Below are 26,768 nucleotides of genomic sequence, written 5' to 3'. Positions count from 1 at the left end.
ACCATGGCTCTGGGGGCCGCAGTTGTGCACCTCTGCTTTAGAACATATAACTGCACCGCTGAACAGCAAATAATACTTTTTATCTTCTTCTAATACATGCCAAAAAAGGCTGTAATTTTCTCACTTCACCACACAACAGCTAATAAGCCCTTTTTTCTCCACTAATACATGCCAAAAAAGGCTTTAGAAGCTATAATTGCACCGTTGAAAGGCAAATAAGCCCATATTTTTTTTATTAATACACGCCAAAAAACGCTGTAATTTTCTCACTTCACCTTACAACGGCTAATAAGCCCTTTTTCCCCACTAATACACGCCAAAAAAGGTTTTAGAACATATAACTGCACCGCTGAATGGCAAATAAGCCCTTATTTGTTTCCACTAATACACCCCAAATAAGGCTTTAGAACATATAACTGCACTGTACAAGGGCTAATAAGAGGTAGAAATATTTTGTAGTCAAACACCCTGTTACTGGCTGTATCTCACAGCACTTGCACCCCAATAACAAGCAAGATTTGCTGGAATTACAGATGTATCATCTATTGAAAACCTGAAAGCAAGAGTATAATGGCAATTTGGATCCCCAGTCAGTGCAGCAAGGTGTAATAGGATTGTTCCTATTACTCAGGCTGTACACTCCTCTATTAGACCCTTTTCTCGTTTTATAGTGTGGAATAATTACTCCCTATCCTTTCCCTACACTTCTAATGATCTTTCCCTGAACTTCTATTCAGCAAAATAAAAGTTTTCAAGTCTTTCTACAGTAGCACTTTCCCTAGCGCCTACTAATGTCTCTCCCTGCACTAAGTACACTGGAAAATGGCTGAATCCAAGACGGCTGAGGCTATTTATAAGGCTGTGACATCACAGAGCTGGCTGGCTACTGATTGGCTGCATGCATGGCATTGTGGGTGATCCCTTTTTCCCAGAGTTCTTTGCTCCATGTCCTAACATGTGCAGCAGCCATTTTAGGAAAAAATGTGATTCGTTACCACGAAGCGTCAGTAAATTCTGATTCGGTGTGAATTGAATTTCTCCTGAAATTCGGATCAAATTCCACTTTGTCAACTGCGATTCACTCTTCTCAAATAAGGACATTAGTCACATAAAGACATTAGCATGGTCTACATATTAACAGGGGTGACAATGACAACTTAGTACTTATCCACATGATAGGTGATGTGATCGGTAAGAGGTCCAATGACTAAGCATCCAACTAATCATAAGAATGGGTCCCATCTCTCCCATTTGAATTGAGAAACAGTCAAAAATCTATAGGACTGCCCAAGATAGCTGAGTACAAAAATTTGATAGAGTTTGAATGGATCAACAGTTCCCACGCTTGACCACCGCTCTATTAAAATAGGGGACATGAGACTCCCATTCTTGGGATCAGTAGAGGTTCTTGCAGCTAAACCTGCATGTAAAAGCTGCATAAACTGGCCGATGTGCATTTGGTTTTAAGGGTTTATACATATGTTCATGTTCCCAAACTGGGCTAATGCTAATGTAGGAGCGAGCAAAACAATCTGGCAGACATTTTCTATGCTTGGCAAGCTGAGTGTAGATATGGTCCCACAATGAGTCTGTAACTCCTCCTGAGCTGCTGTATTGCTCTATTTTTCTGACAGATTGTTTCTCAGAAACAGAATTTGATTAAAAAAAAGAGTAGTACAATGCTATATTCCGACATTTTGGTTGGCAGTGCATACTATTCTTTCTTTCAAATATACAGGAAACTGATGAAAATCATGGGATGCTAGTGTGAAATAAGTCTTATTCATTTTGGATTGAATCCTGGTTTTGATGTGAAATTTGCCTCATAATTTTTTTTAAATTAAAAAGATTTATCTAAAACAGTAGCATGTAACACAGCCTCATGTAAGGCCTCATGCACACTACCGTTGTGGGTCCGTTCCGTGCATTGGAGACTGCAATTTGCGGTCCTCAATGCACGGGCAACGTCCGTGCTTCGGCCGGGGCGGATCGAGAGCCATTCAACTTGAATGGGTCTATGATCCCTCCGCACCGGAAAAAAATTGGACAAGTTCTATTTTTTTGCAGTGCGGAGGCACGGCCAGAAACACTACGGAGTGCTTCCGTGGGGTTCCGATTCGTGCTTTCGTTCCGCATCTCCGTGATTGCGGACCCATTTAAGTGAATGGGTCTGCATCCGTGATGCGGAGTGCACACAGGCCGGTGCCCATGTTATGTGGACCTGCCGTATGCGGGCCGCAATACGGCCACGGGCACACAATGGTCGCGTGCATGATGCCTAAGGGGTCTTTTCAGTAGATTATTTTCTTTATACATGCTTGACATGCATTTTGTACAGGCATTTTTTCTATAGAGAAAGATATGGAAACACACCTGAATAAAACACCATTGCTACAACATGAAGCAGTTTGAAAATAAATCTAAGCCATGAACGCAAAAAAATGCAATTAAAGAATGCCACTATGAAAAAACACATGCTTTTGTAGTGCTTCATGATACCTAAAACCTTAACGCAATCATCCAGAGTTGTTTTGTTTTCAGGAAAAAAAACACCAAAAATTCATGTCAAAACATTGCAGCAAAAAGTTCAAAAGTCTGCAAAAATGCCATAAAGGAGCTCTTTGTGAACCCAGCCTAACTGTAGTATAATATACACCAAAATTTTAAAGTAAACTTTTTTTGTTACAAATATTGTGTCACTTGCATTTGTTTTATGGACTGGCTGATCTACAGCCACTTTTATATCCAGCAATAATGCTTGTTTTGTCGTCTCCGTCTTAAAGCAGTGCTGTGATAAAAAGTCCCAGCTGGTGTATGGTAAATGAGTTTTCAGCACTGTCTACTTGGAAGTTGTTTATCTGTCACGGTTGTAACATTAGGCCATGAATAAACTGTGCAAAAATTTCAGGTGGCAGATTTCATTTAGTGTTCTTCAATAGATCACTCATCTGCACCTGCAAAGTCTAGTGGTGCCAAGAAATTCACAGAGTTACAGAAAAGTAGTATATAGCAAAATCAATGATAAACAAGCAACCAACATATTTCCAAAGCTGAGTAAATAACATAAGATGGCAGTAGGAAATGTAATGTTAACTGGGAAAATCATGGACATCATGAATAGTATTTTACTAATTATAATATCATAACTAAGGCTACTTTCACATTAGCGTTTTTTGCGGAACCGTCATGGATCTGCAAAAACTCTTCCATGCATCCGTCATGAACGGATCCGGTTGTATTGTGTTTTCTATAGCCATGACGGATCCGTCTTGAACACCACTGAAAGTCAATGGGGGACAGATCCATTTCTATTGTGTCAGAGAAAACGGATCCATCCCCATTGACTTATATTGTGTGTTAGGACGGATCCGTTTGGCTCTGCTTCGTCTGGCGGACAGCAAAACGCTGCTGGCAGCTTTTTGGTGTCCGCCTCCAGAGCGGAATGGTTACTGAACGGAGGCAAACTGGTGAATTCTGAGCGGATCCTTTTTCACTCAGAATGCACTAGGGCAAAACTGATCCATTTTGGACCGCTTTTGAGAGCCCATGACGGATCTCAGAAACGGAAAGCAAAAACGCTAGTGTGAAAGTAGCCTAAGGCTACTTTCACACTCGCGGCAGGACGGATCCGACAGGCTGTTCACCCGCCGCCGGACCGCTGCTCCGTCCCCATTGACGATAATGGGGACGGGGCGGAGCTCCGGCGCAGCATGGCAGTGCACGGCCAAAGGCCGCCGGACTAAAAGTCCTGCATGTCCGACTTTTTAGTCCGGCGGCCTCTCACCGCGAACTGCCGTACTGCACCGGAGCTCCGCCCCCATCCCCATTATAGTCAATGGGGACAGAGCGGCGGTACGGCAAAATAGCGGAAGGACGGATCCAACAGGGTGAACAGCCTGTCGGATTCGTCCTGCCGCAAGTGTGATAGTACCCTAAGTTTAGGAGATAAAATTCTGAACTACGTCAGAAACTAATGTATTGAAACAATGCACATCATTTTACCAGTAACACTTTCAGAGCTTTTCTGATATAGTATTTTGGAAGAAAAAAAGTGGTTACCTCATTGCTAAGTCTTCATTTTCTTGTGGTACAAATTTGTACAAGGCAACAAAAGTATCTACTGCATCTTTAAATAGTGGTATCTGCAGCAAAGAAAACAGGAAGAAAATGGGAATCCAAAAATATGCATTAGGAGATTACATTACCATTTATCACATTATGATGAAGAAAACGTACAGTATTTAATGTTTATATTAAATGTCTTTATAAATAGTGATACTTGCTAATTAGAAAACAGTCAAGTCATATTATAAGGAGCAATTTCTACTTTCAATGTTGGCAGCGTGTAGTTCATGAAGGAAGTCACGTGTCGTTAGCTGGCTTGACTGTGTACATAGATATAATTGTGGTGCAGCCACCACTAAAGGGAGCAAATGTTTTGAGCACAATAATAAAACACTATGCAGTAAGCGCCCCTAGTGTTGGATGCAGGCAGTCAAAATATCTTACAGGGAACATTCTCAGTAAGACTTCCTCTTTGAGAAAACAAACTCCTTATCCAGTCCAGATTTCTCATGCCAAGTTTTTATTTCCACTATATATTATGCATGCTGGCCATTTTCTTTAGGCCTCATGAACACGACAGTGTTTTTTCACTGTCAGTGATTTGGCTTCAGTGGTCCGTGTCCGGACACGGACACAGATGACTTGAATGAGTCCGTCCTCCGTTTTACACTGACAAGAATAGGACAGGTTATATTTTTTGGACGGACTGGAATCACGGATCACGGACGCGGAGAAAAAACGGAGGACTATCAGTTTTTTTTCACAGCTCCATAGAAATGAATGGGACCTCCGCTAAACTGTGAAAAATGACGGAACGGACGCGGATGCACACAACGGTCGTGTGCATGAGGCCTTAATAAAATGGATGTTGTCTGCAACTGATTTTACTGTATTTTAAATCAATGTATATGCTTAGTATAAGGAAAAGAGCTCCAACATTGATGTCATGTTAGAAGATGAAATTTTACTTTAACCACTTGTATACTGCCCATTGAAAATAAATATCCAGGAGGTCCACGATTAGCTCTGCAAGGACATTCATGTCTTTGCAGAGTAAGGGGACCTTTACACAGTATGCGAATTGAACAGATTATCACTACCAACTGTTCATAGTAACTATCGTTAGCTATGATCTGGCAGTGTAAGGGTGTTTCATACGAGTGGATGCCGTGCGTGTCATCCGCAGCGTGAATGACAGCCAAGCCACCGCACTGGACAGCAGAGACTTGGAGCATTAACATGAGTCACACCCTTCCCGCTAATCATAAACTATATATAGCCATATATCAAAATGACTGCTACGGAAGAAAGTATTTTAGTTGCGCTTTAAAAAAAACATTTAAAACATACTGGCACAGGTGTTATGAGCTTATAGATTATATAAACTTAGATAGGCTTTCTAGACCTGTGCTAGGTTTATCACAGTGACTCAGGCTGTATGATAATTGTGGTGCATGGACAGACACTTCTTTCTAACTTATTACCAGCCATTGGTTGCCTTACTTTGAGACAGAATTGTATACCAGAATTGTGGCACAATTATGATGCAAAACATCACTTCCATCCATGCCCATTTGAAGCAAGTTGTAAACAGTAGTTGAAACCCTACGTGCTGCAATTTGAGCAACTCTTTGACGGATTCAGTGCGGGTGCAATGCATTCACCTCACGCATTGCACCCGCGCGGAATTCTCGCCCGTGTGAAAGGAGCCTTAAAGGCATTATTTCAGGACTGTCAGGATTATCCTTGGGATAGGTAATTAATATAAGATATTTGGCGGTCTGAATCCTTGTGCTCCTGTTGATCAGCTGTTTGAAAGGGCCACTACAGTTGCATGAGCGCTTTGGCCTCTCCGTGCTATACCAAGCACAATGCTGTATATTGTATAGGGGCTGTGCTTGATATTGCTTCTCAATCCTATTCACTTGAATGAGAATGAGCTACAGAAACAGCATATGACCAATGGATGTGACATCACAGAGCGAAGAGGCTGCAGCGCTTGCCTGAGCGTCACGGTCCCTTTCACTAGCTAGTCTGCAATGGGGCCATAAGTTGGACCCTCACCAATATGCCAACCAAGAAATATGTTCCTCCCTATACTAAATAATAGAGTTTAGAAAAGTTTGATTCAGCAACTTTGCCTAAGTTAGCAAAGAATTAATTTGTCACTAATTGCTATCAATCAGGTATACCCGGGCCATTCTGCCTTGGAGTATGGCCACACAGAGTGGCTCTGCAGCAGTAAAGAACTGCGTGGCCAATTAGCCCGCAGCTGCCTTTAATTTAATAATGAAGACAGCACTGTATAGTTGGTCTTCATTGTCAATGGCCACGCAGCACCTTTAATGCACCTTTAAACAGGGGTGTTGCTGGTATGGGGTTTGGCTGGTTAGGGGGCAATATGCAAATGATTGCTGTTCTTGGCTGCACTCTTTTGCAGGTTATTTGACAGTACACATTGAATATTAATCAATACTGGCATACCCACTTCTCCAACCACAGCGCTCTCCTGCCCTACAAGTGGGACAGCTTTTTCTGTTAGGGGCGATACTTTCAATCTAACCCAATCCCAAGAGCCAAAAATAAAACTTAAAGGGGTATTACCAACTAAAACTATCATGGTATATCAATTGTTAATACTCTAAATATCTAGTAGGTGCTGGTTGTACATCTAGGACACCCATCTAATGGGAAAATACATGTGAGCAACCATTACGAAATACGAAAGAATACGAAAGGACACCATTTATCAGTGCGACACCTGCCCTGATAAACCTGGCCTCTGCATAAAGGATTGTTTCCGAACCTACCACTCATCCATGGATTATTAATTTTATCCTTTATGCTCCCTGTAATATCTCTGATTTAGTCCACCTCGCTTGTACAGTATACACACTTTCCAACAACCACTACATATTCTTTTCTGTGAGACAACTGCTAGGTCAAAAGTGCCCTTTCCACCACTTAAAATGTTCATACAGGGGTACAATTTCCAAAATGGGGTAATTTTTTGGGGTTTTGCAATTTTTGGGGACCTCATGAATTTTTTTAATGCGACATGGCACCTAAAATCCATGTCTGTTTATTCAGGCCTGTTACCCCTTGTGAAAGTGAAAAATGTGGGTGTAAAGCAACTTTTTTGGGAAAAAAATGTAATTCTTCATTTTCACAGCCAAGCGTTTCCTAATTCTGTGAAACGCCCGATGGGTCAAAGTGCTCACTACACACCTTGAAATATTCCTTGAGGGGTGTAGTTTCCAGAATGGGGTCACTTTTTGGGGGTTTCCACTGTAGGGCCACCTCAGGGTGTCTTCACATGCGACATAGCTCCCAATTACCATTCCAGCTAAATCCGCTCTCCTAACGCCATATGGTGCTCCTTCCACTCTGAAGCCTGCTGTGCGTCCATGCATCATTTTTTGAGCACATATGGGCTGTTGGCGTATTCAGGGGGAAATGGGGAACAAAATGTGGGATGCATTTTGTCCTTTTACCCCTTGTTAAAGTTAAAAATGTGGCTGTAAAGCAACTTTTTGGGGAAAAAAAAATAATTTTTCATTTTCACAGCCAAGCGTTTCCTAATTCTGTGAAACGCCCAATGGCTAAAAGTGCTCTCTACACATATTCCTTGAGGGGTATAGTTTCCAGAATGGGGTGACTTTTTGGGGGTTTCCACTGTAGAGCCAGCTCAGAGTGTCTTCACATGCGACATAGCTCCCAATTACCATTCCAGCTAAATTAACTCTCCTAACGCCATATGGTGCTCCTTCCACTCTGAAGCCTGCTGTGCAGCCATACTTTAGTTTTTGAGCACACATGGGGTGTTTCTGTAAAATCCAGATTCAGGGTAATAGATTTTGAGTTTTGTTTAATTGTTAACTCTTAATGTGTTGAAGGAAAAATAGATTAAAATTTAAAATCTGCAAAAAAAAAAAATGTTGATTTTGAAATTTCATTCCCATTTTCCTTTCATCTCGCGGGGCACCTAAAGGGTTGACAAAGTTTGTAAAATCAGTTTTCAATACCTTGAGGGGTGTATTTTCTTAAATGGGGTGATTTATGGGTGGTTTCTAATATCCAAGCCCCAGAAAGTGACTTCATAACTGAACTGGTCCTGAAAAATTTGTTTTTTTCAAAATATTGTTAAAAATTTTAAGATTTGCTTCAAAAATTCTAAGCCTTATAGCGTCCCAAAAAAATAAAATGTCATCTTCAAAATGATCCAAACATGAACTAGACATATAGGGAATGTAAAGTAATTACTATTTTTGGAGGTATTACTATCTATTATAAAAGTAGAGAAATTGAAATGTGGAAATTTGCAAATTTTTCCCAATTTTTGGTAAATTTGGTATTTTTTTATAAATATAAATGATTTTTTTTCACTCATTTTTACCACTGTCATGAAGTACGATATGTGACGAGAAAATAGTCTCAGAATGGCCTGTATACGTAAAAACGTTTTAAAGTTATTACCACATAAAGTGACACATGTCAGATTTGCAAAAAATGGCCTGGGCAGGAAGGAGAAAACTGGCTCGGGATAGAAGGAGTTAAGAAGGCAGAGAGTAAAAAACGGAAGCACAAAAATAGAAAATTGCATGGTCTTGAAGGTGTTAAATAAAACAACATTATTATTATTTCTTTAAAGTGCTGTTAATGCCAGGGTGCCATACACATGAAAATGGTTTACATTAAAAAAAAAGTACAATAATGGATTAAGTGAATGACAGGCTGGTGCAGAGGGAGGGAAGACACTGGCCGAGAAGACTTACAATCTATTAAATTTTTTTACAGTGTCTTCAAATCTATTTGTGCTCACACAGTGTATACTCTCAGATTTTCAGCGTCTCAGTCACTTCAAATGTGTAGGTTAAAAACAAGAGAAGATGCTTTAAATTTTGGCGGAGTTGAAAAATATTTATATGCACATATTTGTATGGTTGAAAGTAAGAAAACATTTATCAAAGTTGTTCTCTACATTGTTGCAGATTTTACACAAAAAGGTTATATGAGCAGCTAATCAAATTCAATTAATAATTATACTTTTTATATGATAATAAGTGATCATAGGTATCAATAATAAGCATCATACCCATGAATAGTATTCTAGTTTTGAAACCAGCACCTGGATCTGAATTCTTTTGTTACTGCATATAATGAAACATTTTGGGTAACCACTGAGTTATTCAATAAAATATATCTGTATAGCACCACATGCTGTTTGTTTTTATTCCTATTTCTTTGTCCGGCTCACTGAGATGGCTGCACATGCCATGTGTCCATGCCTCCTGAGCTGAGATAGCAAGAGCATGGGCACATATTTCTATCATGTAAATTGAAAAAAAAAAATTACCAAAGGTGTTCTCTACATTATTGCAGATTTTACATAAAACAGTTACATGAGCATAATAAACAAAAATGAACAAAATATACAATATACATAATATACTGTACAAAAAGTTTAATTATTAATTGAATTTGATTAGTCTTTTTATATGATAATTAATAATAAGTGATCATAGGTCAAGTATAGGGGCAGAGTCATAGGGAATGCAGTGGTAACCCTGCTACTATACCTGAAGAAGCCCAAAGCACACCTCTGTAACTTATAAGGGTTGTCCTATGAAAAGTATTCTACAGTTTTCAAACCAGCACCTGGATCTGAATTCTTTTGTAACTGCATGTAATTAAAAATTTTGTGAAGCCACCAAGTTATTTAATAAAATGTATCTGTATAGTGCCATCTGCTGTTTGTTTTCATTCTTATTTCTTTGTCTGGCTCATTGAGATGGCTGCGCATGCTCAAGTTTAAGCTACATTCACACAAACGTATTTTGTTTCCGTGTCTGTAACATTTTTTTTGCGGATAGGATGCAGACTTATTCATTTCAATGGCTCCGCAAAAAATGCGGACAGCAAACCCTGTGCTATCCGCATCCGTATATCCGTTCTGTAGCCCTGCAAAAAAATAGAACATGTCCTATTCTTATCCATTTTGCAGACAAGGATAGGCAGTTTTACAATGGATCTGCAAAAAAAACAGATGCCATACGGACATCATCAGTTTTTTTTGTGGCTCCGCAATTTGCGGACTGCAAAACACATACGGTTGTGTGAATGTAGCCTTATCCTTCCAACTGCTTCCTGAATTGTGACAGGGAGAACATGGACACTAGTGTTGATCTCGAATATTGTAATCACAAATTTTTATCGTGAATATCTGCACTTCGAGAATTCATGAAGATATAGAATATAGTGCTATATATTTGTAATCGTGAATATTCTAGATTTTTTTTTCATCAGTCCCTCCCTTTTTGCTTGTTGGCCAATGAGAAGGCTGCAATATTTTTGTCAGAGCTTTGCAACATCCCTAGCAACCAATTGAAAGTTGCCTAACCATTTACTATATAAGAAACTCCCCAGCAGCCATTTTCTGCAGTATTTTTTGCAGTTCTGAGATAGAGAACAGTGACATTGCTGTGCTGAGTCATTTACATTAGATAGTTAGTTAGCTCATATATATATAATACAGATAGTTAGTGGGAGATAGTCAACGTAGGTTAGATAGTGATATAGTGTAGTTGATAGGTTCCAGTGCAGGGTGTTAGGCAGTGTGATAGGAATTATTGTACTGTGCATTTTCTCCAGTCTCAGGAAACTTCTAGCAGTTTGAAAAATGTATCAAAAGTGAGCCACACCTGTATTGGCGCGCCATACGCATATTACATTGCCGATTTTCACAATCAAAAAAATAATGACTGGAGATCACGAATTCTAGAATTTTGGAAATTTTGCGAATTTATTGTGAATATTAGGCTAAAAATTTGCGATATATCGCGAAAACGAATATTGCCCATGCTGCTCATTACTACCACGTTTCCTTAGCTGCAGCAGAAAAGACAATCTTCTTGAGATGTCAGCTTGATATAAATCTAGCAGAGCAATTGGAGCAATGATTGGGGAGATATCTGGATCCATGTAAGGTACACTGCTGGTTCTAGCTGATTTTCTTTTTTTTTTTTACATTAGTCCTGGGATAACACTAGAGATGCGAATCGAAGCTGATGAAGTGGAATTGGATCCAGATTTCTTGAAAACTTTTATTCGCAACGAATGCGAATTTCCTCACGCTTCGTGGTAACGAATCGCAATTTTTTTTCTAAAATGGCGGCTACACGTGTGAGGACTGAGGACATGGGGCAAGGAACTCTGAGATGGCGGGATCACCCATATTGACATGCCTGCATGCAGCCAATCGGCAACCAGCCATCCCTGTGATGTCACAGCCCTATAAATACGGCAGCCATTTTAGATTCTGCCATTTTCCAGCGTTCAGAGTGCAGGGACTGATGTGTGAAGGCACTAGGGACAGCTATTGGAAAAACCTCTATGTTTAAAAAATTTTTTTTTAAAAAGGATTTATAAGTGCAGGGAAAGGATAGGGAGGATCTTAGTGCAGGGAGAGACGTCAGAAGGTGGGTGCTAGGGACATTGATAGGAAAGTGATTTACAAGTGCAGGGAATGATTATTTGGGGATCCAAATAGTCATTAGACAGCTCTGTCATTCCAGATTTTTGTTATTGGGCTGCATGTGTTATGTTGAAAAGCCTTTAGTAGCTTATATCTTAGTATCTTATTCAGTCCGACAAGAAAAATATATACTTGCTTCTGCAGTTATTTGTGTTGAAAGCTTATTGAGGCGTATTTCAGTACAACAAGAAAAATATATATGCACTGCACTGTTGTCTGGTCAAAGCATATAGCGGCATATTACAGTAAAAAAAAAAGACAAATATATACGCACTGCACTGTTGCAGTTATTTCTGGTGAAAGCGTATAGGGGCATATTTCAGTAAAATAAGAAAAATATATACGCACTGCACTATTTAATTATTTTTTGGTTAAAGCATATAGTTGCCTATTTCATTCCAACAAGAAATATATATTCTCAGGTCACTTCTGCAGTTATTTCTGGGGAAAGCGTATAGGGGCGTTTTTCATTAAAAAAGAAAAATATATACGCACTCCACTGTCGCAGTTATTTCTGTTAAAATCGTATAGTGGCGTAAAAAAAGAAAAATATATTCTCATTGCATTTCTGTAGTTAATTCTGGTGAAAGCGTATGTGGCATATTTCAGTCCAACAAGAAAAATATATACTCAGTTCACTTCTGCAGTTACTGTATTTCTGTTGAAAGCGTATAGGGGCGTATTTCAGTAAAAATAGAAAAATATATACGCATTTTACTGGTGCACTTATTTGTGGAAAAAGGGTTCAGTGGAGTATTTCAGTACAAAAAGAAAAATATATTCTCAGTTCATGTCGGCGGCTATATGTGTTGAAATGACTGGGAGTCAGCAGGGTAGCAGCAGTGGGAGGTCGGGAGCCAAACATGTCCGTGGTAGAGCACCTGATTTCAAGAGCCTACCTGCCTGGGAAGAAGTGGTGCAGGGGTTCACGGAAGTAGCGGCTGTAGCAGTCAGTGAGTGCGGCGGTTATATGTGTTATTTTGTATTTCAGTACAAACAGAAAAATGCTATCACGACCGGCGTGCCGATCACATACGTGACGCAAAGGGCGGGAAAAGGAAGGCCCTCTCCAAGGGAGAGGGAAAGATGGTGACCCCTAACTCACCTTGAGGCTGGCACCTGACTGCCCTGACGTCCCTAGACGGGTTTCTCATCCAAACGCCGATCACGTGCCTAAACCCTGGCTTTCCCTAAGATGAGCCTTACGTAGTGAATAGGGCGGTGGGAACACTAGTCCGCACCACTAACACTAAAGGGAAACACTAGGGAGAGGACAGACAATACTGACAAAACAAATAGTCCCAGGTGGGCGACAACAAACAACCAACAGGGATCCGGAGGGTAATGCTCTGGTACGACAACCAGGGATAACAGCAACTCAGCTCCAGTGGGTCAGTATAGAAGTCCAGGCAGGAAGCTCTATATCTGGCAACCAGAGAAGTGGGAGAGAGGAATATAAGGAGGTTGGGAGTGCCAGACAAGAAACAGCTGAGGAGAAGAAGCTACGGATCGCTGAGTGAGACAAAAAGGATTGCAAGGCAAACACAGAAAGCTACCATTAAGTAACAGCGCTATCTTTAGACATAGAGCGAGCAGCCACCCGCTGCGACTTCCTGACCCCGGGTATAACGGAGTCAGACGTGGCTCTTCACACCCTCGTGAAAAATGCATTCTCAGTTCACGTCAGTGACCGTTAGATGTGTTGAAAGCGTTTAGTTGCCTATTTCAGTACAAACAGAAAAATACATTCTCAGCTCACGTCGGCGGCGGTTAGATGTGTTGAAAGAGTTTAGTGGCCTATTTCAGTAAAAACAAAAAAATACATTCTCAGTTTACGTTGGTGGTTATATGTGTTGAAAGCATGGCTGGGATTCAGCAGGGTGGCAGCAGTGGGAGGTCGGGAGCCAAACATGCCCGGGGTAGAGCACCTGCTTCACAGCAGCCTACCTACACAGGAAGTAGCAGGGGTTTATGGAAGTAGCGGTGGTAGCAGTCAGTCAGTGTGGTGGTTATATGTGGTGAAATCTTTATTGAAGTATTTCGGTCGAAAAACAAAATTTATTCAGCAGTCAGCACTGCGGTTATATGCGGTTAAATCTCCATGATGTCTCCATGATAAATCTGCAGCGCGGGGGCCCCGTGTGGCTATTACACACTTTCAAAATAATCCTTTAGCGGAGCGAATAGATGCCGGATGACCGGGACGCTCCATGACCTTCCTAGGAGTTGCTATCGGGAGCAGCGGTTCATTTCTGAGATGTCCATATAGTGCGGGGGAATCCGAAGACCCTTTCCATCTCCGTGCTCCGCTATATGAGCTAAAATCTTTATTGAAGTATTTTGGTGGAAAAATTTATTTTATTCAGTGTTCAGCGCTGCACTTATATGCGTTAAAATATTTTGTGAATTATTTCGGTGGAAAAACAAATTTCATACAGCGTATGTGGTAAAATCTTTTGCGACTTACTTTGGTAGAAAAAAAATTGTATTCAGTGCTGCAGTTGTATGTGGTAAAATCTTTTGTGACTTATTTTGGTGGGAAAAAAAATTGTATTCCCAGTTATATGTGGTAAAATATTTTGTGACTTACACACTGCCCGTCCCAAAAAAAAAGTCGCCACCAAAAATATTTTGTTTGACCGCCTTTAGTTTTTATTAAGGCACGCATTCGCTGTGGCATTGTTTCGATAAGCTTCTGCAATGTCACAAGATTTATTTCCATCCAGTGTTGCATTAATTTTTCACCAACATTTTGCATTGATGATGGTAGAGTCTGACTGCTGCGCAAAGCCTTCTCCAGCACATCCCAAAGATTCTCCATGGGGTTAAGGTCTGGACACTGTGGTGGCCAATCCATGTGTGAAAATGATGTCTCATGCTCCCTGAACCACTCTTTCACAATTTGAGTCCGATGAATCCTGGCATTGTCATCATGGAATATGCCCGTTGCATCAGCAAAGAAAAAATCCATTGATGGAAAAACCTGGTCATTCAGTATGTTCAGGTAGTCAGCTGACCTCATTCTTGGAGCACATACTGTTGCTAAACCTAGACCTGATCAACTGCAGCAACCCCAGATCATAGCACTGCCCCCACAGGCTTGTACAATAGGCACTAGGCATGATGGGTGCATCACTTAATCTGCCTCTCTTCTTACCCTAATGCGCCCATCACTCTGGAACCAGTCAAATCTTGAATTATCAGACCACATGACCTTCTTCCATTGCTCCATAGTCCAATCTTTATGCTCCCTAGCAAATTGAAGTCTTTTTTTCTGGTTTACCTCACTGATTAGTGGTTTTACGCAGCTGTTCAGTCCCAATCCCTTGAGTTCCCTAACATAGCCCTGAGTTTGACTGTTGTTTTTCTTCAATTCAATTTCACCAAACGTTTAAGTGATCGCGATCATTCAGGATTTTTCTCCCCACCACATTTCTTCCTCGAATACGATGGGTCCCCACTATCCTTCCAGTTTTAAATAATGCGTTAGACAGTTCTTAACCCAATTTTTGTAGTTTCTGCAATCTCCTTAGATGTTTCCTCTGCTTGATGTATGCCAATTAGAGTTGAGCGGACACCTGGATGTTCGGGTTCAACGGGTTCGGCCGAACTTTGGAGTTCGGGACCCGAACTTGACCCCGAACCCCATTGAAGTCAATGGGGACCCGAACTTTTGAGCACTAAAATGTCTGTAAAAATGTAATGGAATGGAAAGGGCTAGAGGGCTGCAAATGGCGTCAAAATGTGGTTAAGAGCATGGCAAGTGCTCTGCAAACTGTGGATAGGGAAATGACTTTAAATAACATAAAATACGTAAAAATAAAAAATAATAATCTTGATCTAGGAGGACCAGGTCCATATGGAGTAGGAGGTTGAGGAGGCGGTGGATGTGGCGGTGACGGTGGAAGCGGTGGTGGGGGAGGAGGTAGCCTACACTGGTTTTTGGTTTTAAATTTTATTTTTAAAATTAGGGTACACCCTAAAACATTGGGAAATATAACCTGTGATAACCCCCTCCAGTCATGTTAAACACACGTTCAGACAATACAATGGCTGCAGAGCAGGCCAGCACCTCCAAGGGGTAAAGGGCAAGCTCAGGCCATGTGCCCAATTTGGAGACCCAGAAGTTGCAGGGGCTGACCCCTGTCAGTCAGTTCGTGTAGGTGTGTGCACACTTATTGCCCCACCATGTCGCATGTCCCCGCGATGTTCACGATCCAATTTGATATCTGCTCTATCAACTTTCGATGTTCTTTTATGCGCCTACCATGGTGATTACGGGTGGCGGGGAATCAGGGTTCCAAACCGGAGAGGGAGCGTGAGAAAAAGAGACCAAATTTAAGGGAGGATCCATTTTTTCTAATTTAAAATTAGAGTTGAAATATGGAAGAAATTATTAAAGCATAAAAGTGTGACAACTTTTCAAAGTTTAATCATTGAATGTAAGGATGTGGTGCACATTAATTACTGAATAATTTAAAACAAATGTATTCCCTGTCACCTATGCATAGCAGGTGTTTATTCACGTCTAAAATTGTATAATATCAACCCAAGAATGTAACAGAAAAATTATTGAAATTTATTAAGCTGTCAACTAGGTAGAGGAGGGTATATTACACCCAAAAATTTAAGAACTTCACCCAAAAATGTAACTGACAATTTATTTTATTTTTTTCGGTCTACTAGGTATAGGAGTGGTACATTACACCCAAAGATTTGTGAATTTCACCAGAATATATAACTGACAATTTTTTTTTTAACCTGTCTACTAGGTATAGTAGAGGTACTATACACCCAAAAATTTGTTAATTTCACCATAAAATGTAACTGACAATTTTTTTATTTTTTTTTTACCGTTCCACTAGGTATAGCAGTGGTACTATACACACCAAAATTGGTGAATTTCACCCTAAAATGTAAATGACAATATTTTTTTTTTAATCGGCCTACTAGGTATAGCAGTGGTACTATACACCCAAAAATTGGTGAATTTCACCCTAAAATGTAAATGACAAAGTAGTGAAATGATATAAAATAAAACACGTACAAAAAAAAAAAAATGGATTTATGAGGTGGAGTTCCATATGGAGTAGGAGTTTGAAGAGGTGGTGGACGCAGCGGAGTAGGTGGAAGTGACGGTGGAGGAGGACGAGATAGCCAACACAGGCTTTTGGTTTTAATTTAATTTTGTAAAATTAAGGTACACTCCAAAAGAGTGTGAAATATCCAAAATACAAACATGAGCAATTGCGCTGCAGTATGACAATGGCTGCTTAGTGCCGGTATACATGTCTATTCTGCACAAGGTACGGACAAGTCCTGAGGGATCCATGCCTGGTTCATTTTAATGAACGTGAGCTTGTCCACATTGGCTGTGGACAGGCGGCTGCGCTTGTCTGTGATGACGCCCCCTGCCATGCTAAACACATGTTCAGATAATACACTGGCTGCAGGGCAGGCCAGCACCTCCAAGGCGTAAAGTGCAAGCTCAGGCCATGTGCCCAATTTGGAGACCCAGAAGTTGAAGGGGCAGACTTGTCATTCAGTATGTGTAGGCGTGTGCACACATACTGCTCCACCATGTTGGTGAAATGCTGCCTCCTACTAAGACGTTCCATATCAGCTGGTGATGCTGATTGTTGTGGTGTGCTGACAAAGCTTTTCCACATTTCGGCCATGCTAACCCTGCCTTCTGAGGTGCTGGCGGTGCCCCAGCTGCATTGGCGACCTCTTCCTCGTCTTCTGCCTTCGCCTTGTGCTTTCACTGTGCCCCCGCTATCAGGTAGGAATGCCAGCGTGCTCTTGTACTCGCGCATCTTACGATCACGCTCCAGTGACGGAATTAAGGACGGTACGTTGTCCTTGTAATGGTGATCCAGCAGCGTGGCCACCCAGTAATCAGCACAAGTTAGAATGTTAGTAACTCGGCGGTCGTTGCGGAGACACTGCAGCATGTAATCGCTCATGTGTGCCAGGCTGCCCAGAGGCAACGAAAAGCTGTCCTCTGTAGGAGGTGTATCGTCTGTGTCCTCTGTATCCCCCCCATCCACGCACCAGTGATGGCCATGAGCAGGTCTGGGTGCCACCCTGCTGTGAACATGGTTCCTCCTCCTCTATCTCCTCCTCCTCCACATCATCTTCCACCCAGTCTTTACCCCTGACTTCCTTGTCGGTCTGCAAACTTTCGAAAGCCCCAGCAGTTGGCACCTGTGTTTCGTCATTATCCGAGACGTGCTGTGATGGTCCTCCCATGTACTCATCTTGAAAAATAAGTGGTTGGGCATCGGTGCACTCAATCTCTTCCACTTCTGGGGCAGGGCTAGGTGGATGGCCCTGGGAAACCCTGCTAACAGAGTCATCAAAAAGCAGAAGAGACTGCTGCATTACTTGGGGCTCAGACTGCTTGGCTGATTTGCAAGGGGGCGAGGTGAAAGACTGATGGACATCGGCTGCAGGTGCCAACTGTGGTCTTTCAGCAGGAGACTGGGTGGGAGACAATGTGAAGGAACTGGATCCACTGTCAGCAACTAGAGTTGAGCGAACACCTGGATGTTCGGGTTCGAGAAGTTCGGCCGAACTTCCCGGAAATGTTCGGGTTCGGAATCCGAACCCGACCCGAACCCCATTGAAGTCAATGGGGACCCGAACTTTTCGGCACTAAAAAGGCTGTAAAACAGCCCAGGACAGAGCTAGAGGGCTGCAAAAGGCAGAAACATGTAGGTAAATCCCCTGCAAACAAATGTGGATAGGGAAATGAATTAAAAAAATAAAATAAAAAAATTAACCAATATCAATTGGACAGAGGTCCCGTAGCAGAGAATCTGGCTTCACGTCAGCAGAGAATCAGTCTCTTCATGCCATAGCAGAGAATCTGGCTTCATGTCAGCAGAGAATCAGTCTTCATGTCATAGCAGAGAATCAGGCTTCACGTCACCCACCACTGGAACAGGCCACTGTCACATATTTAGGCCCAGGCACCCAGGCAGAGGAGAGAGGTCCCGTAACAGAGATTCTGGCTTCATGTCAGCAGAGAATCAGTCTTCATGTCATAGCAGAGAATCAGGCTTCACGTCACCCACCACTGGAACAGGCCACTGTCGCATATTTAGGCCCGGCACCCAGACAGAGGAGAGAGGTCCCGTAACAGAGAATCTGGCTTCATGTCAGCAGAGAATCAGTCTGCATGTCATAGCAGAGAATCAGGCTTCACGTCACCCGCCACTGGAACAGGCCACTGTCACATATTTAGGCCCAGGCACCCAGACAGAGGAGAGAGGTCCCGTAACAGAGAATCTGGCTTCATGTCAGCAGAGAATCAGTCTTCATGTCATAGCAGAGAATCAGGCTTCACGTCACCCACCACTGGAACAGGCCACTGTCACATATTTAGGCCCAGGCACCCAGGCAGAGGAGAGAGGTCCCGTAACAGAGAATCTGGCTTCATGTCAGCAGAGAATCAGTCTTCATGTCATAGCAGAGAATCAGGCTTCACGTCACCCACCACTGGAACAGGCCACTGTCACATATTTAGGCCCAGGCACCCAGGCAGAGGAGAGAGGTCCCGTAACAGAGAATCTGGCTTCATGTCAGCAGAGAATCAGTCTTCATGTCATAGCAGAGAATCAGGCTTCACGTCACCCACCACTGGAACAGGCCACTGTCACATATTTAGGCCCAGCCACCCAGGCAGAGGAGAGAGGTCCCGTAACAGAGAATCTGGCTTCATGTCAGCAGAGAATCAGTCTTCATGTCATAGCAGAGAATCAGGCTTCACGTCACCCGCCACTGGAACAGGCCACTGTCACATATTTAGGCCCAGGCACCCAGACAGAGGAGAGAGGTCCCGTAACAGAGAATCTGGCTTCATGTCAGAAGAGAATCAGTCTTCATGTCATAGCAGAGAATCAGGCTTAACGTCACCCACCACTGGAACAAGCCACTGTCACATATTTAGGCCCAGGCACCCAGGCAGAGGAGAGAGGTCCCGTAACAGAGAATCTGGCTTCATGTCAGCAGAGAATCAGTCTTCATGTCATAGCAGAGAATCAGGCTTCACGTCACCCACCACTGGAACAGGCCACTGTCACATATTTAGGCCCAGGCACCCAGGCAGAGGAGAGAGGTCCCGTAACAGAGTATCTGGCTTTATGTCAGCAGAGAATCAGTCTTCATGTCATAGCAGAGAATCAGGCTTCACGTCACCCACCACTGGAACAGGCCACTGTCACATATTTAGGCCCAGGCACCCAGTCAGAGGAGAGAGGTCCCGTAACAGAGAATCTGGCTTCATGTCAGCAGAGAATCAGTCTTCATGTCATAGCAGAGAATCAGGCTTCACGTCACCCACCACTGGAACAGGCCACTGTCACATATTTAGGCCCCGGCACCCAGTCAGAGGAGAGAGGTCCCGTAACAGAGAATCTGGCTTCATGTCATAGCAGAGAATCAGGCTTCACGTCACCCACCACTGGAACAGGCCACTGTCACATATTTAGGCCCCGGCACCCAGACAGAGGAGAGAGGTCCCGTAACAGAGAATCTGGCTTCATGTCAGCACAGAATCAGTCTTCAAGTCAGAGCAGAGAATCAGGCTTCACGTCACCCACAACTGGAACAGGCCACTGTCACATATTTAGGCCCAGGCACCCAGGCAGAGGAGAGAGGTCCCGTAACAGAGAATCTGGCTTCATGTCAGCACAGAATCAGTCTTCATGTTATAGCAGAGAATCAGGCTTCACGTCACCCACCACTGGAACAGGCCACTGTCACATATTTAGGCCCCGGCACCCAGACAGAGGAGAGGTTCATTCAACTTTGGGTTGCCCCGCAATATAATGGTAAAATGAAAATAAAAATAGGATTGAATGAGGAAGTGCCCTGGAGTACAATAATATATTGTTAAGGGGAGGTAGTTAATGTCTAATCTGCACAAGGGATGGACAGGTCCTGTGGGATCCATGGCTGGCTCATTTTTATGAACGTCAGCATGTCCACATTGGCTGTAGACAGGTGGCTGCGTTTGTCTGTAATGACGCCCCCTGCCGTGCTGAATACACGTTCAGACAAAACGCTGGCCGCCGGGCAGGCCAGCACCTTCAAGGCATAAAAGGCTAGCTCTGGCCACGTGGACAATTTGGAGACCCAGAAGTTGAATGGGGCCGAACCATCAGTCAGTACGTGGAGGGGTGTGCACAGGTACTGTTCCACCATGTTATTGAAATGTTGCCTCCTGCTAACACGTTCCGTATCAGGTGGTGGTGCAGTTAGCTGTGGTGTGGTGACAAAACTTTTCCACATCTCTGCCATGCTAACCCTGCCCTCAGAGGAGCTGGCCGTGACACAGCTGTGTTGGCGACCTCTTGCTCCTCCTCTGCCTTCGCCTTGGGCTTCCACTGGTTCCCCTGTGGCATTTGGGAATGCTCTCAGTAGCGCGTCTACCAACGTGCGCTTGTACTCGCGCATCTTCCTATCACGCTCCAGTGTAGGAAGTAAGGTGGGCACATTGTCTTTGTACTGGGGATCCAGCAGGGTGGCAACCCAGTAGTCCGCACACGTTAAAATGTGGGCAACTCTGCTGTCGTTGCGCAGGCACTGCAGCATGTAGTCGCTCATGTGTGCCAGGCTGCCCAGAGGTAAGGACAAGCTGTCCTCTGTGGGAGGCGTATCGTCATCGTCCTGTGTTTCCCCCCAGCCACGCACCAGTGATGGGCCCGAGCTGCGTTGGGTGCCAGCCCGCTGTGAGCCTGCTTCATCCTCATCCTCCTCCACCTCCTCCTCATCCTCGTCCTCCAGTAGTGGGCCCTGTCTGGCCACATTTGTACCTGGCCTCTGCTGTTGCAAAAAACCTCCCTCTGAGTCACTTCGAAGAGACTGGCCTGAAAGTGCTAAAAATGACCCCTCTTCCTCCTCTTCCTCCTGGGCCACCTCCTCTTCCATCATCGCCCTAAGTGTTTTCTCAAGGAGACATAGAAGTGGTATTTTAACGCTGATAATGGCTGATAACGGCGTCATCGCCAATGGCCATGTTGGTGGAGTACTCGAAACAGCGCAACAGGGCACACAGGTCTCGCATGGAGGCCCAGTCATTGGTGTTGAAGTGGGGCTGATCCGCAGTGCGACTGACCCGTGCGTGCTGCAGCTGAAACTCCACTATGGCCTGCTGCTGCTCGCACAGAGACTGGCCTGAAAGTGCTAAAAATGACCCCTCTTCCTCCTCTTCCTCCTGGGCCACCTCCTCTTCCATCATCGCCCTAAGTGTTTTCTCAAGGAGACATAGAAGTGGTATTTTAACGCTGATAATGGCTGATAACGGCGTCATCGCCAATGGCCATGTTGGTGGAGTACTCGAAACAGCGCAACAGGGCACACAGGTCTCGCATGGAGGCCCAGTCATTGGTGTTGAAGTGGGGCTGATCCGCAGTGCGACTGACCCGTGCGTGCTGCAGCTGAAACTCCACTATGGCCTGCTGCTGCTCGCACAGTCTGTCCAGCATGTGCAAGGTGGAGTTCCACCTGGTGGGCACGTCGCATATGAGGCGGTGAGCGGGAAGGCCGAAGTTACGCTGTAGCGCAGACAGGCGAGCAGCGGCAGGGTGTGAACGCCGGAAGCGCGAACAGACGGCCCGCACTTTATGCAGCAGCTCTGACATGTCGGGGTAGTTGTGAATGAACTTCTGCACCACCAAATTCAGCACATGCGCCAGGCAAGGGATGTGCGTCAAACCGGCTAGTCCCAGAGCTGCAACGAGATTTCGCCCATTATCGCACACCACCAGGCCAGGCTTGAGGCTCACCGGCAGCAACCACTCGTCGGTCTGTTGTTCTATACCCCGCCACAACTCCTGTGTGGTGTGGGGCCTGTCCCCCAAACATATGAGTTTCAGAACGGCCTGCTGACGTTTACCCCGGGCTGTGCTGAAGTTGGTGGTGAAGGTGTGTGGCTGACTGGATGAGCAGGTGGAAGAAGAGGAGGAGGAAGCTGAGTAGGAGGAGGAGGAGACAGGAGGCAAAGAATGTTGCCCTGCGATCCTTGGCGGCGGAAGGACGTGCGCCAAACAGCTCTCCGCCTGGGGCCCAGCCGCTACTACATTTACCCAGTGTGCAGATAGGGAGATATAGCGTCCCTGGCCGTGCTTACTGGTCCACGTATCTGTGGTTAGGTGGACCTTGCCACAGATGGCGTTGCGCAGTGCACACTTGATTTTATCGGATACTTGGTTGTGCAGGGAAGGCACGGCTGTCTTGGAGAAGTAGTGCCGGCTGGGAACAACATACTGTGGGACAGCAAGCGACATGAGCTGTTTGAAGCTGTCTGTGTCCACCAGCCTAAATGACAGCATTTCATAGGCCAGTAGTTTAGAAATGCTGGCATTCAGGGCCAGGGATCGAGGGTGGCTAGGTGGGAATTTACGCTTTCTCTCAAATGTTTGTGAGATGGAGAGCTGAACGCTGCCGTGTGACATGGTTGAGATGCTTGGTGACGCAGGTGGTGGTGTTGGTGGTACATCCCATGTTTGCTGGGCGGCAAGTGCCAACGTCCCTCCAGAGGCGGAGGAAGAGGCCAAGGCGGCAGCAGCAGAAGAGGTAGCAGGGGGAGCCTGAGTGACTTCCTTGTTTTTAAGGTGTTTACTCCACTGCAGTTCATGCTTTGCATGCAGGTGCCTGGTCATGCAGGTTGTGCTAAGGTTCAGAACGTTAATGCCTCGCTTCAGGCTCTGATGGCACAGCGTGCAAACCACTCGGGTCTTGTCGTCAGCACATTGTTTGAAAAAGTGCCATGCCAGGGAACTCCTTGAAGCTGCCTTTGGGGTGCTCAGTCCCAGATGGCGGCGGTCAGTAGCAGGCGGAGTCTCTTGGCGGCGGGTGTTCTGATTTTGCCCACTGCTCCCTCTTTTGCTACGCTGTTGGCTCGGTCTCACCACTGCCTCTTCCTCTGAACTGTGAAAGTCAGTGGCACGACCTTCATTCCATGTGGGGTCTAGGACCTCATGGTCCCCTGCATCGTCTTCCACCCAGTATTGATCCCTGACCTCCTGTTCAGTCTGCACACTGCAGAAAGACGCAGCAGTTGGCACCTGTGTTTCATCATCATCAGAGACGTGCTGAGGTGGTATTCCCATGTCCTCATCATCAGGAAACATAAGTGGTTGTGCGTTAGTGCATTCTATCTCTTCCACCCCTGGGGAAGGGCTAGGTGGATGCCCTTGGAAAACCCTGCCAGCAGAGTCTTCAAACAGCATAAGAGACTGCTGCATAACTTGAGGCTCAGACAGTTTCCCTGATATGCATGGGGGTGATGTGACAGACTGATGGGCTTGGTTTTCATGCGCCATCTGTGCGCTTTCTGCAGAAGACTGGGTGGGAGATAATGTGAACGTGCTGGATGCACTGTCGGCCACCCAATTGACTAATGCCTGTACCTGCTCAGGCCTTACCATCCTTAGAACGGCATTGGGCCCCACCAAATATCCCTGTAAATTCTGGCGGCTACTGGGACCTGAGGTAGTTGGTACACTAGGACGTGTGGCTGTGGCAGAACAGCCACGTCCTCTCCCAGCACCAGAGGGTCCACTAACAACACCACGACCATGTCCACGTCCGCGTCCCTTACTAGATGTTTTCCTCATTGTTACCGTTCACCACAATAAGAAAAATATTATTCGGGCCAATGTATTGAATTAAAATTCAGTCCTTTTTTTACAGACACCTAACACTATCTGGCTATCTATTTAGGTACCGTATTACACTAATACAGGCACACCAGTAATGACAGATTTAGCTGAATATAAATGTGAGGCCTATTTTTTAGGCGCTGGGTGACAGGTATACGTTTAATCACAGAATTAGACTTGGATCTGCACTGTAGCGTGTGTGTTAAGTTTTTGAGAATGACCCTATCAGCACCTTGAATCTAATATACCCTTTTAGGGATAGATTTAAAGTAGGCCTGATACAGCAGAAACCACTAATTTTGAGAATTGCAAATTTGGGAATTGTTTTTCAACCCAGAACAAAAACTGTGCTTTGACGTTCACAAACAATAACTTGACCAGCTAAAACAGTACAGATTTGGATGAATAAAAATGTGAGGCCTATTTTTTAGGCGCTGGGTGACAGGCTCAACTTGCCCCTGATGTAGTATATGTCCAAAAAATAACCACACTATTGATGGTTAAATGCACTTGATGAAAGCTTGACCCTGATGTAGGATATAGCTAAAAATAACCACACTATTGATGGTTAAATGCACTTGGGTGACACAAGCTCAGCTTGCCCCTGATGTAGTATATGGCCAAAAAATAACCACACTATTGATGGTTAAATGCACTTGATGAAAGCTTGACCCTGATGTAGGATATAGCAAAAAATAACCACACTATTGATGGTTAAATGTACTTGGTGGTAGCCGCCGATCACCCCAGAAAAAAGTGATATAAAAACGCTCTGGGCAGCCTAAAAACAGTGAGCAATTGAATATCAGCACTTCAATGATCCACAGCTGTAGATCGATCACTGAATGAAGTCTTTTGGAGGAGTTAATCTGCCTAATCTCGCCCTAACGTCGCAGCTGCAACCTCTCCCTACGCTTGTATCAGCAGAGTGATGTGCAGCGCTACTTGACCCAAGCTTATATAGAGGCTGGGTCACATGCTGCACTGGCCAATCACAGCCATGCCAATAGTAGGCATGGCTGTGATGGCCTCTTGGGGCAAGTAGTATGATGCTTGTTGATTGGCTGCTTTGCAGCCTTTCAAAAAGCGCCAAGAAAGCGCCGAACACCGAACCCGAACCCAGACTTTTACGAAAATGTTCGGGTTCGGGTCCGTGTCACGGACACCCCAAAATTCGGTACGAACCCGTACTATACAGTTTGGGTTCGCTCATCCCTATCAGCAACCCAATCTACTATCTCCTGTACTTGTTCAGGCCTCGCCATTCGTAGAGCAGCATTAGGCCCGACCAAATACAGCTGCAAGTTTTGTCGCCTACTCGCACCTGAGGAAGGGGTTTCACTTATGCGTGTAGCTGGCACAGATCGACCACGTCCTCTCCCTGCAACAGGAACTCCACCAGCAGCACCACGACCTGGGCCACGTCCCTTATTTGACGCTCTCCTCATATTTTTTGAATTTAGGATCTTGCCCTTAATGGGTGTTTAATTAATAGAAGAAAAGAACGACAGTATGTAAAGGGTGTATCTCACACGGCCTGAGCCAGACTAGGCCTCAATTAAAGATTTCCTTGCACAAAATGGCTGTATTTTAAATGGCTATATTTCAAATGCCTGATTCAAACCCCTGTATGTAGGGGGGTATCTCACACGGTCTGAACCAGTGTAGGCCTGAAGTAAATATATCTTTGCAAAAAATGGCCTTATTTCAAATGGCTGTATTTCAAATGGCTGAATCAAACCCCTGTATGTATAGGGGGGATCTTACACGCCCTGAATCAGTGTAGGCCTGAATTAAAGATTTATTTGCACAAAATGGCTGTATTTCAAATGGCTGTACCGTATTTTTCGCCCTATAAGACGCACCGGCCCATAAGACACACCTAGGTTTTTGGGGAGGAAAATAAGAAAAAAAATATTTTTAACCAAAAGGTGTGCTTTTGGTGGGTTTGGAACTAATGGTTGTCTGTGGATGGCACTATTACTGGGGATCTGTGGATGGCACTGTTATGGGGGGGATCTGTGGATGATGCACTGTTATGGGGGGATCTGTGGATGATGCACTGTTATGGGGGGGATCTGTGGATGATGCACTGTTATGGGGGGATCTGTGGATGACGCACTGTTATGGGGGGGATCTGTGACGGACACTTATGGGGGGATCTGTGACGGACACTGTTATGGGGGGATCTGTGGCTGGCACTGTTACGGCGGGGATCTGTGGCTGGCACTGTTACAGGGGGGATCTGTGGCTGGCACTGTTACAGGGGGGATCTGTGGATGACACTGTTACAGGGGGGATCTGTGGGTATCACTGTTACAGGGGCATCTGTGGTTGGCACTGTTATGGGGGATCTGTGGGTGGCACTGTTATATATGTGCCATCCACAGACCCCCCAGTCCATAACAGTGCCATCCACAGACCCCCCCCCCCCTTAACAGTGCCATCCACAGATGTTCCCCATAAAACTGTCATCCACAGATTGCCCCCCCCCGCCG

At 44.5% G+C, this 26,768-nt stretch overlaps 1 protein-coding gene across 1 annotated transcript in view; it reads right to left on the bottom strand.

The window, feature by feature from the left end:
- Positions 1-26,768, bottom strand: part of STAC (SH3 and cysteine rich domain) — a 564,997-nt gene that overhangs the window by 61,607 nt on the left and 476,622 nt on the right. The window contains exon 8 of the mRNA XM_040433343.1: positions 4,060-4,142. Coding sequence (XP_040289277.1) covers positions 4,060-4,142 — 83 coding nt within the window. The remainder of the gene's footprint in view (positions 1-4,059; positions 4,143-26,768) is intronic.

This window comes from Bufo bufo, chromosome 5, assembly GCF_905171765.1.
Source record: "Bufo bufo chromosome 5, aBufBuf1.1, whole genome shotgun sequence".
Taxonomy (NCBI): Eukaryota; Metazoa; Chordata; class Amphibia; order Anura; family Bufonidae; genus Bufo; species Bufo bufo.
Note: the sequence above shows the minus strand (reverse complement) of the source record. Positions and strands in the feature narration are given on the sequence as shown.